Below are 24,214 nucleotides of genomic sequence, written 5' to 3' on the forward strand. Positions count from 1 at the left end.
CTGAGGCCAGGAGCTCAAGACCAGCTGGGGAACATAGTGAGATCCTGTCTCTCCAAAAAAAATTTTAAGTATATACTTTTTAGATAGGTGTGGTAGCTCACCCTTGGTACCTGGTGGCTCCCAGCATTTTGGGAGGCTGAGGACAGGAGGCTCATCTGAGCCCAGGAGTTCAAGACCAGCCTAGGCAACATAGCAAGACTCCGTCTCTAAAAAAATAAAATAATTAGCCGGGGTATAGTGGCACAAACCTATAGTTCCAGCTACATGGGAGGCCAGAGCAAAAGGATCACCTGAGCCTAGGAGTTTGAGGCTGCAGTTGAGCTATGGACTGCACCACTGCACCCCAGACAGTAGATTAGAAATGTTGGTGAGAAGGTATCTTAATGGATGGGCAAGATGGACAGCAGCTATAGTAATTATTCATAGCATCACTCTAGACATTAAAAACTAGATCTTATGTGACAGGGCTGTGAAAATGCTTTTGTCAAAATTTAAAATTACAAATTAACAACTATGAGGTTGCAGGCACAGGGGTCACACTGATGGAGGTATAAACCCTACTCTCAAGTAATGAAAGGTCCAAAACACAAACAGGTAAGTATGTAAGATTAATTCATTCAAGGATCAAACAAATGCCTCTTTGCATCCAATTCCACATTTTATTAGTTTGCAGCAGTGATACTATAAAATGTGAGCTTTAAAGAACTCTGGTTACATTTTCAATCTTTTCCTTTCTCCGTACTGTTCTATTTCCCCCCAATCCACTCCTAATTTTAACTTCTTTCTTCTACAAAAAACCTAAATATGCCAATTTTACTCTTCTGTTTCTTCCAGTTAGTAAAATCAATGAAATCATAATTTAAAACAAAATTACAAATTATCACACAATATGAAGCAATATGAAATTCCTGGTGATTCCAGTGGTTTTGATCTATTAAAGCAGCAATTTAATGATTCATCAGTCACTCCCAAGTCCTTGCTTTTACATTTTTAAATGCGGATTTTATATATTTAGAAATTAAGTACAATGACAGCAATATTGGCAAGTAACCTGTTGATTTCTAATTTATAAGTCTGAGAGCTGTTTCCCAAACTTGAAGCCTAACAGCCAATCTGATCCAAATCCTATCAATCTTTCTGTCATTGTCAGCTACTTACTGAAATAGTAAGATTTCATTTCTACTTGGAAACAAAATATTTAACCTGAGTTTCCAACATTCAAAATATTGCTATTTAGATGTCAGATGCTTAACATTTCATGTCGAAGTTTCACCTGAATGACCCGACATACCATAGAACATACTACTCAGCAACAGAAAAAAACAGTCAACTGACACACAGGGATCGATCGCAAAAATCTGCAGAGTGGAAGAAGGCAGAGTACCTACTGCAGTATTCCATTTACATGAATTCTAGAAAGGATAGATCTAATCAATGGTAACCAAAAGCAGATCTGTGGCTGCCTAGGCTAGGGGTAGAGGAATTGATTGGGAAAGTGGGTATGGGAATTTTGGGGGCAATGAAAATATTTATATCTTGATGGTGATGGTGGTTACACAGAGGTATGAATCTGTCAAAACCCAATAACATATATACTTAAAAAGGGTGCAATTAAATATATGTAAATAGTACCTCAATTCTGTTGATTTACAAAACACAACATGACAGTATATTTTAAATTAAATGAAACATGAATAACTTTTTAATTAATGTGTTATGGATAAAGCTAAAGTTCCCTTTGACCACTCTCTCAATCCTGATTTGCACCCCAATCTCTCATCTATACCCCCTACTCGCTGTTACAACTTTGGTATGGATTCTTCTGAACCTTTAAAAATATATTTACATACATTATATAGCCAGAGAAAATGCACAGTATTGTTTTGTATGTATATATACTTTGTATATAACTTTCTATAACTTGTTATTTTCACTGAGCACTATGTTTCTGAGACCAATCCAGGTTAATATGGATCTAGATTACTTCTTTTAACTCTAATACAGTAATCTATCCTATGACTACATTATATTTTATTTGTCAGGCCATTTCTCTTCAATATTTAGATTGTTTTTCCCTATTACAATTCACCAGTGTAGTGGTAAACAGTAGTCACCACTGGCGTGACGACAGGAACTGCAGACAGTGTTCAAAGGGTTAGCCTTATTTATAAGATGTAGTTTTTTGCAATGAGAATATATTCATGTTTAATTTACATATGATAAATATTGATTTTTTAAAGAATTTTGAGATACATATATAAGCAAAAAAGAACAAAACAAGATCAGTTATAGGAAGCAAACCATCTATTAAAATATAAGGAAAACAAAGTTGTAGGGCATAAGAGTGTACTAACGGTTTGAAGTATATTTATTGGAAAATAATAAGCACTAAACAGATCATAAAAACATTCTCCTATGCAAAGCAATTCCAATTAATATATCAGCATATTGGTTATCATGGCATAAGCATAATTAATACATGTACAAGTACTTCATTTATATTTTTTGCTTTCTTCTTTTATGACTATGATGTCTTTCCCCATCCCTGAAACAAAAGAGGTACCAAAAGAAATGGTTATAAATGATGGACATTTTAATATCAGAGCTTTAAAATAATTCAACAGTAATATATACCACTTTCATATCCTATTTGAAATGAATTTTCTAGTTATCATTTACATATACATTACAATTAATTTTAAAGCAGAACTTCAAAGCATAATTTTAAAAAAATCATTATTATTATTCCTATTTCAGTTTTGTCTGTTAGCGTTTTTTTTTTTTTTTGAGATGGAGTTTTGTACTTATTGTCCAGGCTGGAGTACAGTGGCACGATCTCAGCTCACTGCAACCTCTGCCTCCCAGCTTCAAGTGATTCTCCTGCCTCAGCCTCCTGAGTAGCTGGGATTACAGATATGCACCACCTTGCCTGGCTATTTTTTGTATTTTTAGTAGAGACAGGATTTCACCATGTTGATCAGGCTGGTTCTGAACTCCTGACCTCGGGTGATCTGCCTGCCTCGGCCTCCTGAAGTGCTGGGATTACAGGCGTGAGCCACTACACCCAGCCTGTCTCTTAGTTTTCATAATGCATTTTTCATATATACTCTTTAAAAAAAAAATCACTGTTAAATTCTAAATGAATGTTTTACTTGTTCCAGTTTATGTGAGATAAACCAAGTACCTATAATTCAGTCCACCCCAGGTGTGTATATCAAAGATTAGCCTGTTGAAAAGTATTTCTTGTTTATATCCAGTTTCTCTTCTTTAAATAAAAATTATTTAATGTTTAGATTTTTGAGGACTTCTAATGTATTTGAGTCAATAGGGATTGATTAGAAATGTCAAAAATTACTTAAGTAGAAGAAGCACTACCAAACCTGAAGGAAGTGAAAGAGCACAATTTTAATAATCAAGAATTAGTTTGTGTATGTATAATTATTATAAAATAGCATATGAATCCAAAAGGACTACTAAGCAAATATTTCATTTGTATAAGAAAAGGACTAAGTCATAGCTGGCTTTACACCTAATTAACTGAATGATAGTAAGATGAACAAAATCATCAAACCAATACAATAAGCTTTAATTCCTGATTACCAGTGGCCCTGGAGAGACAGGATATTATTTGATAGCCTAATATTTGACAGCACTGTGTGTATAAAACGAAGTAAGATACAGACCTTGCCTTCATGGGGCTCACAGTCTAGTAGTGATAATAACCATTAAACTCAAGAACAAATATGAGCTAGGTAGGGTGGTGACAAAATGGAAAAGATGATCAGCTTTGCTTGAATGAGTGGGAAAAAGGCTTCAGGAAATGGCTGAGATGGGTGTTAAAAGATGAGGAGGAGTTTATCAAGCAGGCTTTTAAAAAGAGGTAGGCAGCAGAACACAAAGTGGAAAGGCATTGATGTGGCACAGTGTGGATGAGGAACTGTAAGTAACTCAGGCTGGCTAGAGCACAAGTTATGCATTTCATGGGGTGGTAGCAAAATACAAGTAGGTAGGAGCCAGGATCCCAGAAGTCTTGAGAGCCATTCAAAAGAATGTGAATTTTGCCACTTAAGAGTTCTCACTTTTTTTTTTTTTGAGACGGAGTTTCACTCTTGTTACCCAGGCTGGAGTGCAATGGCGCAATCTCGGCTCACTGCAAACTCCGCCTCCTGGGTTCAAGCAATTCTCCTGCCTCAGCCTCCTGAGTAGCTGAGATTACAGGTGCGTGCCACCACGCCCAGCTAATTTTTGTATTTTTAGTAGAGACGGGGTTTCACCATGTTGCCCAGGATGGTCTCAATCTCTTGACCTCGTGATCCACCGCCTCGGCCTCCTAAAGTGCTGGGATTACAGGCATGAGCCACCAAGCCCAGCAAGTTTTCACTTTTTCTGAGATAGGGTCTCACTTTGTTGCCCAGGCTGGCATGCAGGGGCACGAACATGGCTCACTGCAGCCTTAACCTCTCAGGCTCAAGCAATCTTCCTGCCTCAGCCCCTCAAGTGGCTGGGAACACAGGTGTGCACCACCATGCCAGGTTAATTTTTGTATTTTTTGTAGAGATGAGGTTTGGCCAAGATTCCAGGGCTGGCCTTGAACTCCTGAGCTCAAGTGATCCACCCAGCTTGGCCTCCCAAAGTGTAGGGATTACAGGTGTGAGCCACCAAGCCAGACCGCCAGTAGAGTCCTATGAGTTGACTATTCATTCTAGCAGTATACAAGGGATAGAATCATATGCAGTAAATTTAGAGACAAGTAGAACAATTAGGAAAATGACCATCATTTCATTAGGAACTGACCAGACACTAAGGAGTGGAAGGAAGTATCTAAAATGACTCCTTGATTTCTGGCTTAGGTAATAGATGGGAGTCATCTCTTTAACCAGGATAGGAATGCTGGAGAAAAGGGAGCAGACTGAGAAAAAGGTAAGTTTAGTTATAGGCTCAATGAACTTGAGATCTAGGTACATGCCTTGTAAGCAGCTGGAGTACAGAAATATGCTTCAAATGATTTACATTTACTATTCGGTATTAATTCATATCTCTTGAGCTATCAAAATTTTACCAACAAGGACCAAATTGACTGACAAAATTTAGATCTTCTCTCTGACCCCATATACCCTTAATTGACGAATTGGAAGAAAAAAAAGAGAAAGAATGGCCGGGCGCGGTGGCTCACGCCTGTAATCCCAGCACTTTGGAAGGACCAGGCGGGTGGATCACGAGGTCAAGAGATCGAGACCATCCTGGTCAACATAGTGAAACCCCGTCTCTACTAAAAATACAAAAAATCAGCTGGGCATGGTGGCGCATGCCTGTAATCCCAGCTACTCAGGAGGCTGAGGCAGGAGAATTGCCTGAACCCAGGAGGCGGAGGTTGCGGTGAGCCGAGATCGCGCCATTACACTCCAGCCTGGGCAACAGAGCGAGACTTCATTTCAAAAAAAAAGAGAAAGAATAAGAGAAAGGAAGGAAGGAATGAGCAGAAGAAAAGGATCTAGGAAAACACCTGTTTAACACAGTTACATCCTACTTAGACATTACTTTCATATGTCCTATTTAGGAAGCAAGCAAGTAAGAGATAAAAAAGAGAAACCAATATCCAATCACACATGTAGAGAACTATGTCACTAGAGTGATGATTATTTGAACTGAACTATAATGAATGTTAGGAATCATCATCAATTGTTTACTCTCCTTACTTTAACTTCTTTTTTTTTTTTTGAGATGGAGTCTGACTCCATCGCCAAGGCTGGAATGCAGTAGCATGATCTTGGCTCACTGCAACCTCTGCCTCCCAGGTTCAAGCAATTCTCCTGCCTCAGCCACCTCAGCTGGGACTACAAGCGCGCACCACCACACCGGCTAATTTTTTTGTATTTTTAGTAGAGATGGAGTTTCACCGTGTTAGCCAGGATGGTCTCAAGCTCCTACCTTGTGATCCACCCACCTTGGCCTCCCAAAGTGCTGGGATTTCAGGCGTGAGCCACCTCGCCCAGCCTCTAACTTATTCTTAAAATCTATTTTCTCAGCATGGTCTACAACAGAAGAGCCTGTTCTACTTCTAAAAAATAGAGAATTCAGTGTTGGATGATGCAAGGTTAGACCCACCTCTCTTTCCTTCTTCTCGACTCACAGTTTTTATCCTTATCTTTATTTCTTTTTCGTTTATGTGGGCTTCTACTCCGATCCCTTCTATGTCGTGAACACTCAGCATCCAAATAGCTTCCACCAGACTGTCGTGAATCTACTGAACCTGATCTCCTTTCTTCATTCCTAAAACACAGAAAAGAATGTTAATCAGTTTGTTTTGTCACTTGTCTCCAGTATACACACACAGACACACCAGCCTAAAGTGCAATATTCTATATCAAACTAATGGTAGATATGGTCTAAATATGCACAATCTTATAACCCGTATCAGACGACAAAGAAACACAACTCTTAACCCATTTATGCCTGAGGTTGCAAGCTTTTGAATTTTTGCAATAAGACCTTGGCGATGACCTTGAGCAGTAGGATATAAACAAGGCCTACATGCCTGGCGTCCCAATAATGGAATACTAGGCATAAATGTTAATATGTTTTGCTATTTAAATATTTCACTAACATGCTTGTCCCCTGAAAACTGTCAAAGGGTAATGTCAGAACAACTCTGGTATAACAAATCTGAGAACACTGACAAAAAACAATAAGCATTTTGATGAGTATACGGTGTGCTATCAAGGGTTTTAGAAATGCTAAAATTTAACAATTATAACTAAGAGATTGAAGAGAGTATTTCCACCAATAAAGATAATGACATACTTTTCAGCATCATCGTCTGTTTTCTCTTGCTCTTCTTGCCAGTGATTGCTGAGTTCTTCCATGTGCACATTTATCACATCTCGAATCACCTTAGGAGAGGTAAGCACCGAATTTCAGGTAAGAAAACTGCTCAAAAAATTAAGACTATAATGCTAGAAAAACCAGTGCTAATAATCAAATATTTACTAAGCACTATGACATAAAAGACTGTGGGACATGTGTAGTTCAGAGAACACAGAAAAGGCAATGGTCAAACTGGAATATGAATAGTAGGTTAAAGTTTTATAGCAATATTAAATTTGAAGTTGCTAACTGTACTAACTTTATGTAATAAAATATCTCTTAGGAAATACATACTAGGGATAAAGGGGTCATGATGTATGTAATTTAACTCTTAAAGAATTCAGAGGAAAAATATGTATACATAGAGATCGAGAGAGTGAAAAATGTGCAGACAGAGAGTGCCAATGATAAGTTATGTGGCAAAATAACAGATCACAATGAGTGATCTGGGTAAAGGCAATAATGGGAGTTCTTGGAACTATTTTTAGTTTTGCAATTTATATCTCTGTCAGAGATTATTTACAAATTTTTAAAACCTTATAATTAAGTCATCTTGACTTAATCATATGACTTAATAAGACAAAATATGAAATGTACAGTCACTTCACAGATACTTTCCAAATAACACTATAAATCCCTTACCCATAAGAACCATTGGAAAGTTTTTCCTTTCCTATTTACTCATGCCACCAAGCACAGGATTAGTCACTGCAGAGGCAAAGACAAAACTAAAAGAGGAGCTTACACTTTCCTCATGATTAAACAGAAAATGTTTTCAGAAAAAAGGTATAGGGGGCAAAGGGCAATCTCAAAAACACTGTCATTCAGGCCTGACTGTGTTTCTCCCCACCTTAAAGAAACTTTCAATGGCTCCCAAAGTAAAATGGAACAATATCCAAACTCCTTAATGAAGCCTTCAAAGCCCTCCAGGATTTTACTACATCAGACAGAAATCAGCCTCTAGCCACCCTGGATTACTAATGAGTCTCTGAAAAACTCCTGTACTTTTATCTGCTTTTCAGAATGCTAGTTCTTCTACCCAGAAAATCCTTATCTTCCACCTCCCCTCCTCCATTATATTATCCCATGGAAAACCTAAGATATGCTAAGGTCCAACCTAGTGGAGTAACATTAGTCACACACACATATCTCAAGTTCCAGCTCTCGAGCCTCCCAGCAGGCCTACAAGCCTCCCTCCCTGTCAATAGCTCTACATAAGCTCCTTGAAGCCTGATGTCTGCACAGAACCCACCTAGCTCAGGTCTACCACATAAGAAAGAGTCAATAAGCAGACATTCCTTTACTCCTCCTGGCTTCTCCCTTTTCCTCAAAGGCTACCTTCTCTATGAAGTCCTTACCAATTTTATATTTCAATTTTTGAAGCTGGGTGATGGGTACATAAGAGTTCCTTAGACTATGCTATCCACTTTAGTATACGTTTGAATATTTCCACAATAAAAGATAAACTATAAAATCATAAAAAATACTAGCAGCAACATTTAAGCTTGAATACAAAGGTTATCAAGAGACCAGACTAAAAACAACTGATGAGCCAAGTATCTTAGGGAGTCTAAGAATCACCAAGGTAGTATGACAGGGACCCAGATCTCTACTTGCAAAGGTAAGTCTAATTTTACAAAGGTAAGTCTAAAGTCAGACTTTAATTGTAAAAAGAACAGCATAAAATTTAGAGCTAAGCTGTGTGGTACAGAATATTAGTACAATAAACTAATGATAGATGAGTCAACTAGCATCTCATGGGAATGGTGGCCCTTAAACTCAACAAGATTTAAAATGGCAAAAACAACATTTCAGGTAAGAAAATAATAGGTATTAGGGCATGGAGGTAAGAATAATTATATGCAATTAGATATAGTTTAAGAGACATGCTTGATTAAAGTGAAAGAAAATGCTTTGGAAAAGGAGGCCAGATTATGGAAGGTCTTTTAAATCAGAGAGAAGTAAGAAATAATATGGGAACAATTAGGGAATCGATGAGGAAATTATTTGTAGAGTCTGGGAAAGGTACCAAAAAAATTCACCAACTCTAATAAGCCATTAAATGGCATCTGAAAATAAGTCTAGATATATACCAAGAGACTAATGTATAATGTATATCAACACATTTCTTAAGCCCAAATATTACTAGAGTACATAAAAATATGCTAAGATTTCTACAAAAAAAGTAATAGCTAATATTCTTTGTTTTGCGTGTATTCTGTCAGTCAATTCTCGTAACAACCCTGCAGAGATTATATAATTATTATGAAAAGAAAACATTCAATCTAAAAAGCTCAAATAACTTGCTGAAGTCAAAGAGCCAACAAGAAAGGGCAGAATCAAAACTCAAGGTGAGGTCTACCTAAAGCCCAAACTCATGCTTTTACCCTGATACACTACTACTTTCTCACAAGGTGCTATCTTTTAAGATTGTATGACTGTTTTATATAAGGTTTTTGTACTATGAAAGCCTTTGCCTGCTGAAGGGTGAGTCTAGAGGTGATGGAACAGATACAAATCAGGTGTGGCCACACTGATGACACTTTTAGAAAATTTCCAAAGAATTGTGGAAATTCATAGAACAGATTTAGAAAATTACCTAAGGGAAATTTTTGTTATCAACAAAGATTATGTAAAACTTACCTCAGTATAGGATTTCTTGGTTATGTGAACATTCTTAGCTCTATAGGACTGGCGTCTTCTTTTATAATCTCTTACTTCTGCCAGAATTTCAAGATAGGATTTTGGACTTTTTCGACTATTATCTAATGAAAGAATAAAATTATTGTAACCTCCAAAGCTTTTAAATTCTATGAATTATCAAATAAACACATCACAATCCTGTATTTTAACTTGTTTAGAGTAGCACACAAAACATTCTAAATAAACACTGTGTATTATCTCTATACATGGGCTAAGTTTTCTATCATTCCTTTTCTCTAGCCATTAGCTGAACATAAGAGTGCTTAGGTACATAGATTAAAGTAACAACAGAGTTGTAATATTCTTTTTTTTTTTTCTTTGAGACGGAGTCTCACTCTGTCACCCAGGCTAGAGAGCAATGGAGCGCTCTTGGCTCATTACAACCTCTGCCTCCTGGGTTCAATCGATTCTCCTGCCTCAGCCTCCCAAGTAGCTGGGACTATACGTGCACACCACCATGCCTGGCTAATTTTTGTATTTTTAGGAGGGATGGGGTTTCACCATGTTAGTCAGGCTGGTCTTGAATTCTTGATCTTGTGATCTGCCCACCTCAGCCTCCCACAGTTTTAATATTCTTACAGAAAGAAGGTACATTTAATGTAAAAGTCAGAGCAAAACCTCAGGTACCGAGTAAATATCCCTCAGTATCCATGGAGGATTGTTCAGGAACCCCCAAGGATACCAAGATCCATGGATGCTCAAGTCTCTGATATAAAATGGTATAGTATTTACATATAACCTACACACACCCTCCCATACACTTTACATCTAAATTACTTTCTTTTTTTTCCTTTCTTTTCATCTCCTCCCCAAATTAAAGGATAAATTACTTTCAATACCTAATAGAGGCCAAGCACAGTGGCTCATGCCTGTAATCCCAGCACTTTGGGAGGCAAAGGTGGGAGGATCACTGGAGGCCAGGAGTTTGAAACCAGCCTGGCCAACGTGAGGAAACCCCATCTCTACTGAAAATACAAAAATTAGCCAGGCATGGTAGCGTATGTCTGTAATCCCATTTACTCGGGAGGTTAAGGCGCAAGAATTGTTTGAGCTTGGGAGGCAGAGATTGCAGTGAACTGAGACCGCACTTCTGCACTCCAGCCTAGGCGACACAGGGAGACTCTGTCTTTTTTAAAACAAAACAAAAACCTAATATGATGTAAATGCTGTATGAATAGTTGTTAATATATTGTTTAGGGAATTTTGACAAGAATAAAAAGTCTCTACATGTATAGTACAGAGGCAACTACCCATTTTTACTTTTTCCAAATATTTTCAATTCATAGTTGGTCAGATTGATGGATGTGGAACCCACAGATACAGAGGGCCAACTGCATGTCAATATTAAACATTACAAAACCACTTTATTCTAAGGCCAAGTGGCCTGACAATTAAATCATCTTAATAATACTCAATAAAATGATAATGAAGAAATGTAAAGCTATGATGTGCATCTCAAACCTTGATTGATTTTGGCAGCCAAGTCTACAAAGAGATCACTATCATTTTCAATGATCTGAGAATCAGAGCGCTTTTTCTTTGTCTCCTCAACTACGAAATCATACAGGGCAAGACGATCAGCTTGAGTTAGATCACAAACAAACCGTTTGTGATTCAGAGGAACTTCAACAGGCAATGAAGAATAAATCCCTAAAGTAAAAATAAAATCACAAGAATAAACAATACATGAAGCATTGTGAACATAAAATCTAATTATCTTTAAACATGTGCTTTCATAATGCAATTATTAAAAAATTTTTTTCATAAGAATCCCTAACTATACAAAATATCAACCTATGCAATAAATGACAAACAACAATTCTATCCTGAATGTAATATCCATGAAAAAAAAATGAATTATGGATGTTTGCTATTCTCTCCAACAATAATAAAGACAGATCCCAGGAAGGCAGGCAGGAATAACCGTAAGAGACAATTTGCTCTATGAAAACCTTTTGGGTAACAATTTTTAAAAGGCTACCCATCTACGAAAGTAGTTATCTGTTGATATGCTTTTCGCCATCAAAGTTGGGAAAAAATGCTTTTAATAAGTAATATGCATTATAGTCTCTTTGAAAATAAACTATGGAAATATTAAAAACTGTGTAAAAAATATCTTTTTGTATGAGACATCAAGTTAGATGGTCAATATTCAAAATATATTACACTTGTGCAAGGACTTAGAGCTAGGGGCCAAAAAATAATTAATTAAGTAGCAGAAGTCCAACATCTCCTCAGGCCAGAAAAAGACAGATTAAACTGAAACTAAACTCATTTTAATTTCCTAAGGAGGAAGCACAGTGGCTTAACCAAATTAATTGAAAAAAGTTAATAGCAGTGCCCCCCAGTAGTTACAGAATTTTCTAAAATCTGCTCATTAGTGAAAAAAAAGGAAATACAATACCTTGATACGATGTATTAAACACTGAAGAAAATTTTTGTTTTGAGATTCAAATTTTCTCAAATAAAAAAATGATTGGAACTGTAAAAAAAGCAATTTAAAACAATTCTTTCTAGACTTCATTATTCACTAATGCAAACAAAGAACATGAGCTACTAAAGGAATCCTTTCATTGTTTGCTAACTTATTCTAAAGTAGTAACTGGTTCATAGAACAAATAAAATCAGTAGCTCTTTCCAGATACTTATATTTGATAAAGTCTAACCTCATTAAGTTCCTAGGTAGAGGCAAAAGAATTCAAATAAGACCATACTATGAACTAAGCATTACAACAAAAAAGAGGTACTATTTGTCTACATATTAAGAGGAGAGCTGCAATGAATCTGAGGCCATGGTTTAACAGGGCTATTGATAACAATATATGGCCATTTTTACTAGTCAAAGAATTTTGAATTAGTGGGAAAAAAGGGTTCCCTTTCAAGTCAATCAATTTTATTCTAATTATAGTAGGCATTTTATAATACAAAATTATAAAAACAACTTTGATAAGCCTAATTCCTTTGAATATAGGCTATAAAAATTTGGGAGAAAAAGATTAGAAAATAATGATGTATTACAAACAAGCTCCACATAAACCTTTGCCTATTATTTTTAAACAAAGAAATATAATTTCCTTCTTAAATTATTTTAGCACTTTCTTCAATTTATTCATCTTAAATTTCTTTATGATGAAGACTGATACTTAAATTCCTTGAAATTCAACCAAAATTCCAATTCAAGACTATAATATGTGACAGGTATTAAGATAAAGTTTAGAAATTTGAGTGATACTTTTAAAAGGATATCATTTGCAAAAAGGATACTGAATATCTTTAAATAAGGAGTACACTCAGGTTCCTAATTCCTCTTTATACTCACCCCAATTACTGAAAAAGAAAAAGTACAGGAAAGGTTAAGCAACAAACTGCATTCAGTTCATTCGGAACACAGATATTTCTGACAACAAAAAGGATAAACATACTTAAATAAACTTACATTTACATAAGATGTAAATTTTCAAAATGCACGTTTCTAAGTGATCTAAAGGTACATATGAATGTTCTGTAATTATAATAATTCTATGACCCTTTGACTGTCTGTTTTTGCAGGTTTTTTTGTGGCGAAGTATATATAACATAAAATTTAACATTCTAGCCATTGTTTTCAGTGTAGTGTTCGGAGACATGAAGTGCATTCACATTGTTGTGCAACCTCTATCCATCTCTGACCTTTTCATCACCCCAAATTGAAACTCTAATCCATTGTTGTAATAATGCCAATTCTCATTCTTGTTAGTCACTTTTGTCATCAAAGGAGATCTTAAACATGTAACATGCAACATTAAATAGTAGTAGAAGGTATTGTCACAAAGATACAAATTCAGAATTTTAGGGAGAATTCGTTCAGAGTCAATTCCCTAAGATTACAGATACAGAAATTAAGGGTCATAGAAGTAACATACATGACTTGCCCAAAGTCTCACAAGTGATAGGAACAGATTGGCTCTAAAGCCATTCTATCCTGTCTTTTTAAGTTTCTTTCATAGTATACTGATCTTCACATCATGGCCATGACTCAAACACACTTCATGATACTGAAGTATACCACTTGAATATTTAATATTGAAGGAAAAAGATAAACCACTACATATAAAATGATTGTTTATGATTGAAATAGCTTGGTTAAAAAATTAACCAAAGTAACTATATCTGAAAATAAGTATGTAGATCTAATGGTTGTTTGAGTTTTCATGAAGTTTAACAGATTGAGAATTCTGTACACTGAATTTAGGCCTGACATTACAGAGGAAATGAAAACATACATAAAACCTTGTCAAAAAACTTACATTTTAGTTATAACAAATAAAATATGAATTAGATGGAGAAATCTAAAATTTCTGATATTAGTCATTCTCCCTTCAAAGTAAATATATCAATAAGATATTTAAAGAAATTCTTGTTTTGAGGGAAAAGATCTTAAAATGTCTAAGACATAAGTGAGCCAGAAAAATAATTTGTTTAAAAACTGCATAACTCTACAGAGGATATTTTTAAAAAAAAAATTTTTTTTGAGACAGAGTCTCACTCTGTCGCCCAGACTGGAGTGCAGTGGCGCCATCTTGAGTACAGTGGTACCAACTCGGCTCACTGCAATTTCTGCCTCCCAGGTTCAAGTGATTCTCATGCCTCAGCCTGCCGAGTAGCTGGGATTACAGGCACGCGCCATTGCGCCTAGCTAATTTTTGTATTTGTAGTAGAGACATGGTTTCACCATGTTGGCCAGGCTGGTCTTGAACTCCTGACCTCAGGTGATCCACCCACCTCAGCCTCCCAAAGTGCTGGGATTACAGGCATGAGCCACAGTGCCCGGCCAAAAAAAAAGTTTTTAATAGTGTTACAGATCACATAAAAAGTTACTGTTAACAATTTTTGAATAGTGTGAAAATTCAAAATCAAAGTTCCTCTTACCTATTGAGAGAACTATTCAAAGCAATTCTCTGCTTTTGTAAACAACTAAGTTCACTGTCCAAATCTACCTTATTACTGTCCTATAAATTAAAAAGCAGAACATTTTCTGAACTACTCATATATAAAAAAACTCATCCATTTCATTATCTTAATATTACTTTCTGTACATTAATTTTCACTTAGAGCATTGTAGCTACCAATTATTGGAGCTAGGGCTTCTTTAGCATCCATTATTGCTGTTCCTCTCAACAACTCTAGGAGAGTTTTACATTACAGATAAGGAGACAAAAGCTAAGAGTTGTTGTCATTAATACATGGCCAAGCAGCTACTTTTATTTCTTTCAAACAGGTTTACACCAAGTAGAATAAACAATGAACAGCACTGATAGTCACAATTAGTATGTAGAGATATGAAGTTGGTGATATGCTTCCACTTCATTATGAAAGATATAATAAATAAATTTGAGCAATATCTAGAATCCTAGTCCACAAATTTTACTAAATGTAGGGTTTCTAACAGAAAATCAAACAACTCAGTTCAGAGTTTGTGTCAAAATTCAGAACTTAGTTCTGAATCCACTTTGCTATTATTTAGCAAAGGCAAGTTATTTCACTTTTGTGTGCCTGTTTCTTCACCTATTATGCAGAGGAAAGTTCCGTTTGACTTATCACAAGCTTGTTGTGAAAGAGAAATGTAATTCATAAAAGAGCTTTAGAAAAAAAAGCAGCTTTTAAAAAATAAAAATATGGAAGCCCTTTAGAACACACTAGAACTTAATCATGTCTCTATCAGGCAGAGTTTGTTTTCTTATATATAAAATGCAGACACTGGATTAGATGATCTCCAATAAGTATTAACCCCTTCAAAAACCAAAAACCTCTACTTTTTTATGGGTACATTACCAGGGGATATGAGTAGAACCAATAAACAGCAGAGGCCAAAAAAGGCTTGACTAGTAATCTCTCCAAATAAAATGAGAGTCAACTGTCTCCCTCAAAGAAAAAAACCTGGAGTTCTGCTGACAGGGGCAAAAGTGGGAACTGACAAAAGTGGGAACAGCCAAAAGAAATGTGCTTTTGGCTGTTGTAGATTACCCATGTAATATAGACAGCTAAGGATAAGATGGTCTTCCTTCTGAAGCCACAGTGCAACTCTAAGACATCAAATCCTGGCTTAGATACTGGCTTAGAACATATTTGGTAAAGATCCTCAACTTCAACAAGGGGGAAAACCAACCATGACTACAGCCTGGTAAATATAATTCAGCTAGAAAAAACAATGAGGAAAAAAAGGTAAGACATCCAGAGAAAGCTACCTGCAGAAAGTTTAAAGAAGACAATACAATGCAGAAATCCTTCTAGGTTGTTCAAGTTTTGGCTAGATGTCATATCTAGGTTCATTAGAAATTTAGATTTTTATTAACTCATTTGTGTCTTTTTTTTTTTGAGACAGAGTCTCGCTCTGTCGTCCAGGCTGGAGTGCAATGGCGCCATCTGGGCTCACTGCAACCTCTGCCTCCTGGGTTCAAGCAATTCTCCCTGCCTCAGTCTCTGGAGTAGCTGGGATTACAGGCACCCACCACCATGCGCAGCTAATTTTTGTACTTTATAGTAAAGATGGAGGGGTTTCGCCATGTTGACCAGGCTGGTCTTGAACTCCTGACCTCAGGTGATTCGCCTGCCTCAGCCTCCCAAAGTGCTGGGATTACAGGCGTGAGCCACTGCACCCGGCCTATGTCTACGTTTTTGACAGATTAAGTTTTCTTTCAACTTCCTAGAAGCTTATGCTTAAAACTTCCAACCTAGTCCCTGCTGAAGTTCCCAAGCAGAAACTCGTTAACCCAGCTCCAAAGCTGGCCATGAAAAGATCTGTTAATAGGAATCCTCTGAAATTATATGTAAAACATTTGTTTATACTTTTTTTTTCTGAGAAGGGGATCCCAAGCATTCATTACCTCAAACCAAGTCACTTACTGGGTAATAACCTGAGGGTAGCTGTGGAGACTAATCTCTTTTAGCCTAAACGTTTTCTTTACATTGCATTTCAACACTCTCAAGAGAGGAAATCTCAGGGTAAAAGAGCCTCACTCAATGGCATTTATTGACTTACACGGGGTTATATCCTGACAAACCCATTGTAAACTGAAAATACCCTTAAGTTGAAAATGCAGCCCAGCTTCTGATAAAAGAATCCCTAGGGCTTAAAGTCTAATACCTTGTGGTTATGTATTGTTTTCACACCACCATAAAGTTGAAAAATCCTAAATTAAACCATCATTAAATTGAGACTGTCTATATTTACTAAATAATAATTTTTTTAATTAGCCACAAGGCAACCTCACCTATAAATCACCAGGTAATTAAAAGGATAAACCCCTAGCTAAGAAAGTGACCTAGTAAGACTCTGGTGTATCTTAACAGGAAATATCTAACAAATGAAGATTGAAACGAAGCAAATTAGCCTAATGTTAAATGTAAAACCTAATCTTTCCCATGTAGCTGTTATCACAGGCTTTTCTTGAAGAAAATTAGTAACATGCTTATAAGAAAAAAATAATAATTTGATTCATTAATTCACTTAAACTGTGATGCCACTTACTTTGATTATAACAATCACTGTCTTTCCCAGCTGCAGTTCTAGCTTGTTTAATTATCTGGAATTGTGAGTCCTTATCTGCCAAAAAAAAAAAAAAATCCATAAATACAATATGAATCATCAGTGACCACAATTAAATGATTAACTGGTTTCTGATCCAAGCTCTCTGGGCATGTGGACAGACCTTCCAAAATCTTAAGAAACATCCACATCCCTGTCTACAAAATCTGAACACAGAATCCTTTCAGATTTATCTACAGCCTAGTAAGTAACCAGACTTCAAGCAGTTCACGCCTATAATTAGGCACACAGCAGCAGCAGCGACAAATTTTAGCGATCAGTAATAGCTAACTATTATTGAAGCCTGTGTTGTAATGGTCACAACTCTGTGACCCCCTAGCTGCCTCCAGATAAGCGCCTGACACTATTCTAAAAATATTACACATATCACTTAATTCTCACAAAGTGCTACTATAACCACCTCCACTTTAAAGAAATTTAGGCAACAAACAGGTTAATTACCTTGCTGAAAGTCACATCTGTTCATGATAAAAACAGGAGGTGAATCAGGACATTTTTTGCCAGAGCCCAAGACTTTAACCTCTATATATGCTGTGAATCCCTGGAACAAATGTCCATCTTCAGTCTGTGTCACAAGCTCAAATTTTTGTTTTAACTGAGAAGGAAGGTGTCTGCTCTACTGTACAAAGCTTTGTAAGGTTTTCACTGCCTATTAACACAGGCCTGGTCTCTAAACTTCAGATTTTGTGAATTAGTTTCCTTGTACATTAATTAATTCTACATTCTCTTAAGGTACTAAATGTCCTTCCTAATTATAAGCATACTTAAAAAATCCACTCTTTTGATAATGGAAAGATGGAAAATCAATACCTACACTAAGATATTTTTAAATTATACTTAATACTTACTCAAAGTAATTGAAGGTATCTTCACATTCTCATAGAAAAACTCAGCATTATACATTTCACCCTGAACAGTAAAAAAAACAAAAAAACAAACAAAAAAAAAAACAAAAAAAAAAACCTTAGTGTTAAGTATCAGATAATTGACTATTTTAAGATTTGACAGAAACAATAGATCAGTATTACTTATTTCTCACAATTTGTGAAATTAGGAAAGTGCCATCCTACCTTTCAAATAAAGGCTATTATTTTATGTCAGAGAGCCTCATAATATAACTTCTAAAATTGTGAATTAATGTGTGAAACGCATGACATATATATAACATAGTAAATATATGGTACCTATGACATATATATAATATGGTAAATATATGGTACCTCTTCTTCTTTGGTATAGCCCATTTTCCTCAATCTACAAGATGCCACATGCTTTGCTAAAGACGATTTAGGCATGTGATGATTGGAATCATAAGGACATATCACAACTTCATCCTATAAAAAAATAAAACAGAAACAAAGAAAATAGGTACATAATATTTAAATAATTATTCCCATTAAATGTTTACTATTTAATTATCTAACAGTACTGTCTAGTGCATCATCTTCTACAGGCCTCTCTCAACCCCCATGTGGGTATGCATTGAAGAAAAAAAAAAAAAAAAACATCCCTTCAACCCCTAACCCCCTAAATGCCCGTCTTCTCTCTACTCCTTCAAAGCCTAGCTCTCTGAAAGATGTGTTTACATTCACTGTTTAAACAACCTCACCTACAACCATTCCTCACTCACTGCCCCACTGAAACCAGTCAATAGGTCACTAACAACCTTGCTACTAAAACCAAAGAATATGTCACTGTCTTGTCATATCTGAACTCTTAGAAGGTCACACCCCAATTGTCCATTTGTCATCCTGACACATACCTCACGTTCTTTCTACTTCTCTGGCTCCTTCTACTTGATCTCCTCTAAATATGTGTCTTCCTTGCTCTATTTGTCCCCCTTTAGATGCTCGTTTTCATGTAAGTATTAATATAACCACTGACTTTACTATTTAATATATGCTTACTGAAAGATCTCAAGGCTACAAGTCTCACTAAAGTAAGGACTCCCAAAATTTAGATCTTTATACCTTGTTTCTCTCCAGTACCATACACTAAAGACACTAAAAGTGCAACATGAACAAAAATAAATTCATTATATTTATCATCTCTTATCCCTCAAACCTATTCCTCTTGTACTTTTCTATTTCAGTGAAAGGTCCCACCTGCTCAAGCAAGAAACCACCTCTTTTCCCTCATCACCCACATCCAGTCAATCACCTAGTACTGCCAATTTAACTCCTAAATATCTCTGAAAATCCCCCAGCATCTTCCATTTCCACTGCCACTTCGCAAATTCAGGGTATCAACATCTGTCTCCTGAAATACAGCAGGCATCTCCTGACTGCGCTTGCTCAATCTCTCTCATGTTCTCCCCCACCCCATCCAGTCTTGCTGCCCTCCCCTTCATTCTCCATCCTGTAGCTGGTTTGAATTCCAGCTCTGCCACTTACTGTCTGCATGAAACTGGGTAAAGTACTTAATCTCTCTTTGCCTTATTTTCCTCATCTATTATATAAAATGAAAATAATAGCAGGACCTCTCTTACAAAGTGATTGTGAAGATTTAAAAAACTATACTTAAGTTTATACACATAAAGGAATTCAAATAGGACCTGGTACATAGCAAGCATCCAATAAATGTAAGCAATTATTATTTTATTAAAAGGTAAATATGATTATGATATGCCTGGCTTAAAATACTTCCATATTTCCCCACTGCCTTCATTAAAAAAAAAACAAAACAACCTAGATTTTCTAACATAGCTGACAAACACCTTTGAGATCTGGCCTCTACCCACCATCATCATTCTGCTCTAACTCCACAATCTGTGCTCTAGCTATCCTTAACTACTGAGACTTCCTCATTTGGTCACTCCCTTCTCTCTGAACTTCTACACATGCTGTTGATGCTTCCCCTCACCCCTCACCCTCCTGCTTCACCTAGCTAATTCAGCTCACTTTTATTTATCGGCTTAGAATTCACTTTGTCCAGGGAGCCTTCATTGACCACAACTTTGTCCACCACAGCCTACAATAAAGTATACTACGGCAAGTCTAACTCCACCCATCATAGACCCATGATAACAATGGTTGAGTTCTCTGTATTCTCCCTCACCACCACCAGACAACAAGCTCGGTCAGGACCAGGAACTATAACTGTTGTTCACTAAATTCAGTACTAAAACACTGGTGGAAATGGGAAGATTCACTATTGGATTGCACTCATTCTAAGAACTATGGATGTCACTAAGCAGTATTTTCAAACCAAGTCATTCTCCTGACTATCCAATATTGGTTTTGCAAAAATTAGATGTAAACCCACAGCGGATGGTCAGAATTTGGGAATTTTACAAGAGTTTTAAAGAGGCAGCATAGCGATCAAGCACAGACTCACAGGAGCCACAACCTGAGTTCAAATCCTACCTGCCATTTACTAGCAGTGTATTCTTGGACAAATTATCACCTCTATGTCCCTTTCCTCATCTATAAAATGTGGCCAACAATACCTACTTCATAGGGTTATTATGAGTATTGAATGAAGTAATGTATTGTAAGTGGCTCAAAGTGCTATTTAAATGTTAATACAAGGAATCCAATGTTACTGCAATGCTGAGTAAACAATGTATAAAAAGGTCTGGTAAGCCCCACTCCAATGGAATTCCCAGCTTCAAACACTTCTCTAAATGAACAATAAAGATTTTTTAAATTTCCACTATGCTTTTAATACAATAAATAATGAATGGTATACACAGAAATCAAATATATTTTAAAGGTCTCTGGGGAATCAGTGATGTCACTTAAACCCAGGAAAAATTATTACAGCCTGGTAAACCCAGAAATAATACTAAAAATAATGAATTACCCCAATTGGAGCACTTCCCTTCCTCTCAGACCACCAAAAAACACCCCACAAACAAAAATCATGATTGTTCACTCTAAATACACTTGCCTACATTTTTTAAAAAGCCATTCTAATGTCCACGAGAGTTGCCAGTTACCATCTCTTGGTGATATCCTTTAATAATCCTAGAATCGGTGCTGTCCCAGTCAGAAATGTCCAATTTTAAGGCATAGAAAGGCTAACTGGCAAACTTCCAGCTCTCCTGACAGGAATCTGGTGCAACTGCGGAATCCGTATGACAGATGACAATGCAAACCGCCAATCCTGCTGCAGCGCTCTGAGACCCATTCACTTACTTTCTAAATAAATACCAAATCTGCCATTCCCTCCTCACTCATCGCATCTTGACCTGAGTTTTGTTTGTTTGTGTTTTGAGGCAGGGTCTTGCTCTGTCGCCTAGGATGGAGTGCAGTGGAGCCATCTCCGTTCACTGCAGCCTAGAGGGCCTAGCGATCCTCCCGCCCCCGTCTCCCGAACAGCTGGAGCCACAGGCTCACACCACCACACCCGGCTAATTTTTGTACTTTTGGTAGGCAAGAGGTTTCACCATTTTGCCCAGGCTAGTCTCGAACTTCTGGGCTCAAGCGATCCTCCCGCCTCGGCCTCTCAAAGTGCTGGGATTACGGACGTGAGCCACCGCGCCCGGCCCCTCTTTTTCTTTAAACTCGAAGTTCGGCGGGAGCGCCGCACAGGAGGTCACCGTGGAGCCTTCGGGAGGCCCTCGCGCGCCCCAGCCCGGGACCCAGAGACGTCGGGGTTGCTCTAGCGCCCGCGGCACCCCTCCGGTCCCCAGCACCCACCGCAGCGCTGCATACGAACGGGGACTCCTCGGCCTTCCCTCCGCGGCTTTCCAGTGCGGATCTCCCTGTGCCACAGAAGACCACGGGCCGACAGTCCCCGAAACGGCCCCGCAGCCGCGCCCCTCACCTCCGCCGCCTCCTCTTCCCCGGGATCCAGACTATCCAGGTCCCAGCCCAGGGACGTCGTCACCTCCTCCAGCGTCCGGCAGCAGCTCTCCACGAACTCGCTCAGCTCCTCCTGCAGCTGCCGCCGCTCCTCCACAGGTGGAGGCTCCCCCTCCATGGCTGCAACCCACCAGCCAGGAGGAAGCGACCGAACCGCAGACGTCGCGCGCGGGCTTCTGGGAGCTCTGGGTGGGGCCAAGCCGCCACGTGACTGGAACAGCCTATAGGGAAGAGCCCCGAGAAGGGCGGGATTGTTATTTTGAAAGGCGTTTTCCGATGTTTTCTCAGCTCGCGGCTGCTTTTGCGCTGTCCTTCCCTGAAAGACCTTCGCCCTCCTGCACTTTTTCAGAAAAAATGGTTTATAACTACAGAAAAGTTTTTTAAATAGTACAATGAGCTTTCGCGTATCCGTGCTTCAGCTCACTGTGAACATTTTGCCACCTTTCTCTCCATCTCGTCTCTCCACATTCAAAGCCTCACCCACTTATTTTTGATGAATTCTAAGTTGCAGATTCTTCACCCCCAAATACGTTAGCATACATGTTCTGAGAACATTTTCCTGCGTAACGCAATACATGATCAAATCTAAGAAAATCAGTAATTTCATAAAATCATTTATTATACAGTTCATATTCCAATATCCCCATTGTCCCCAAAATTATTTCTATAGCAGTTTTGTTTTTCAACCCGTGAGCTATAGTTATTGTCTCTTTCAATCCATAATTCAGATCAGCCTCCTTCACCCTTTTTTTTTTTTTTTTGAGATAGAGTCTTGCTCTGTAGCCAGGATGGAGTGCAGTGGCACAATCTCAGCTCACTACAACCTTTGCCTCCTGGGTTCAAGCCATTCTCCTGCCTCAGCCTCCCGAGTAGCTGGGACTACAGGCACGCACCACCATGCCTACCTAATTTTTGTATTTTTAGTAGAGACGGGGTTTCTAGATGATGGGCGGGATGGTCTCGATCCCTTTACCTTGTGATCCCCGCGTCTCAGTCTTCCAAAGTGCTGGGATTACAGGCGTGAGCCACCGCGCCCGGCCCACCCTCATTTTTAAATTAAATCATTAAATGTGATGAGCCTAGGCAGTTGTCTTGTAGAATGTCCCTCATTCTGGATTTGTCAGATTTTGTTTCCCTCATAATTAGACTCAGTTTGAGCACTTTTGCAAGAATACTACGTAAGAGATGTTGTGTACCTCTTATTACAACCCAGGGGGATGCATATGTAAATTATATTAGTAATGCTAAATTTTTTCGCTTGGTAAAGGTAGTGGCTACATCTCTTCATTCTAATGGTACATTTTCCCCTTAGGAATTGGTAAGCAATTTGTGGATTATACCTTGAGACCCTAAGAATACCCTGTTCCCCAACTACTTTATACAGTCCTTCACTGAATCTGTTGTTACATAGGAGTTATAAATGATTCTGTAATAGTATCATGCCTTCTATGTTTATTAACTGACATTCTTTCCACACCTCCATTTTAGTGTTTTCTTTGCTAAGGAATCAAGGTGCTTTTAAAGTTATTGATTTAAGGTTTTTTAAATTCAATATAATATTATTGAATTTTAACATCATAATTCTTGTTGATGGTCAAATTGTCCCAAATATGGCCAGTGGAAGCCACATTAAGCCATATGTGTCTTTGACGTATCCCTATTAGGCCTTGAATGCTTTCTCGCTTTGATAACACAAGCTTAACTTTGTACATTTCCTACCCACAACCTGGAATTAACCTTTGTAGTTTCCCCAAGTGGTTTTAACTCTCAGAATCTAACCCATTTTCGATTACTTTTTAAAAATTTTTCAAGCCCGAGTGTCAAACCTTGGTTTCCTTTTGCACTTTGTTTACCCCTGTGAAGAAACTGTGGAGGAATTTTTTGGTGAACAATTATTTCTAAAGGCAGATAGCACAGTCCTCACCTCAAAATTAAATGGTCATAAGACTATGAATAGGCAGCACCATAAAATACAGAAGTGGGCTAGAAGCTGGTAAGAGAGGAGTATGGAATTAATGTATCCATAGTCTGCCCACGGTATCCTTTTTATTTGTATTTCCATAATTAGCCGGTTGGTCTGGAAAATGTGAGACTATCTCTGATGTGACCTGACTCCTGATAAAAAGTTCTAGTGTCTGTTTCCCTGTTTGTGTATGTGAACCAAATTAAACCTTAGGCCCGGTCAAACATATCCTCTCTTCAGGATGCAGCCCATGTCATCTCAGAGCTTCACGACAACTTTGGCAGAGGGAGT

At 37.7% G+C, this 24,214-nt stretch overlaps 1 protein-coding gene across 1 annotated transcript; it reads right to left on the reverse strand.

Moving 5' to 3' along the window:
• Window positions 1-1,704: 1,704 nt before the first annotated feature.
• SNRNP48 (small nuclear ribonucleoprotein U11/U12 subunit 48) lies at window positions 1,705-22,132 on the reverse strand. Its single transcript, XM_017526740.2, has 9 exons — window positions 21,923-22,132; window positions 18,373-18,486; window positions 18,001-18,061; window positions 17,075-17,149; window positions 11,029-11,217; window positions 9,508-9,629; window positions 6,802-6,890; window positions 6,106-6,270; window positions 1,705-2,545 (listed from the first exon to the last, which is right to left on the reverse strand). Exons 1-9 carry the CDS (start codon window positions 22,076-22,078, stop codon window positions 2,497-2,499), a joined length of 1,020 nt encoding a protein of 339 aa, XP_017382229.1. The 5' UTR covers window positions 22,079-22,132; the 3' UTR covers window positions 1,705-2,496.
• Between the last annotated feature and the right edge of the window lie 2,082 nt (window positions 22,133-24,214).

Source organism: Cebus imitator, unplaced genomic scaffold (assembly GCF_001604975.1).
Source record: "Cebus imitator isolate Cc_AM_T3 unplaced genomic scaffold, Cebus_imitator-1.0 Scaffold43, whole genome shotgun sequence".
In the NCBI taxonomy this organism is placed as follows: Eukaryota; Metazoa; Chordata; class Mammalia; order Primates; family Cebidae; genus Cebus; species Cebus imitator.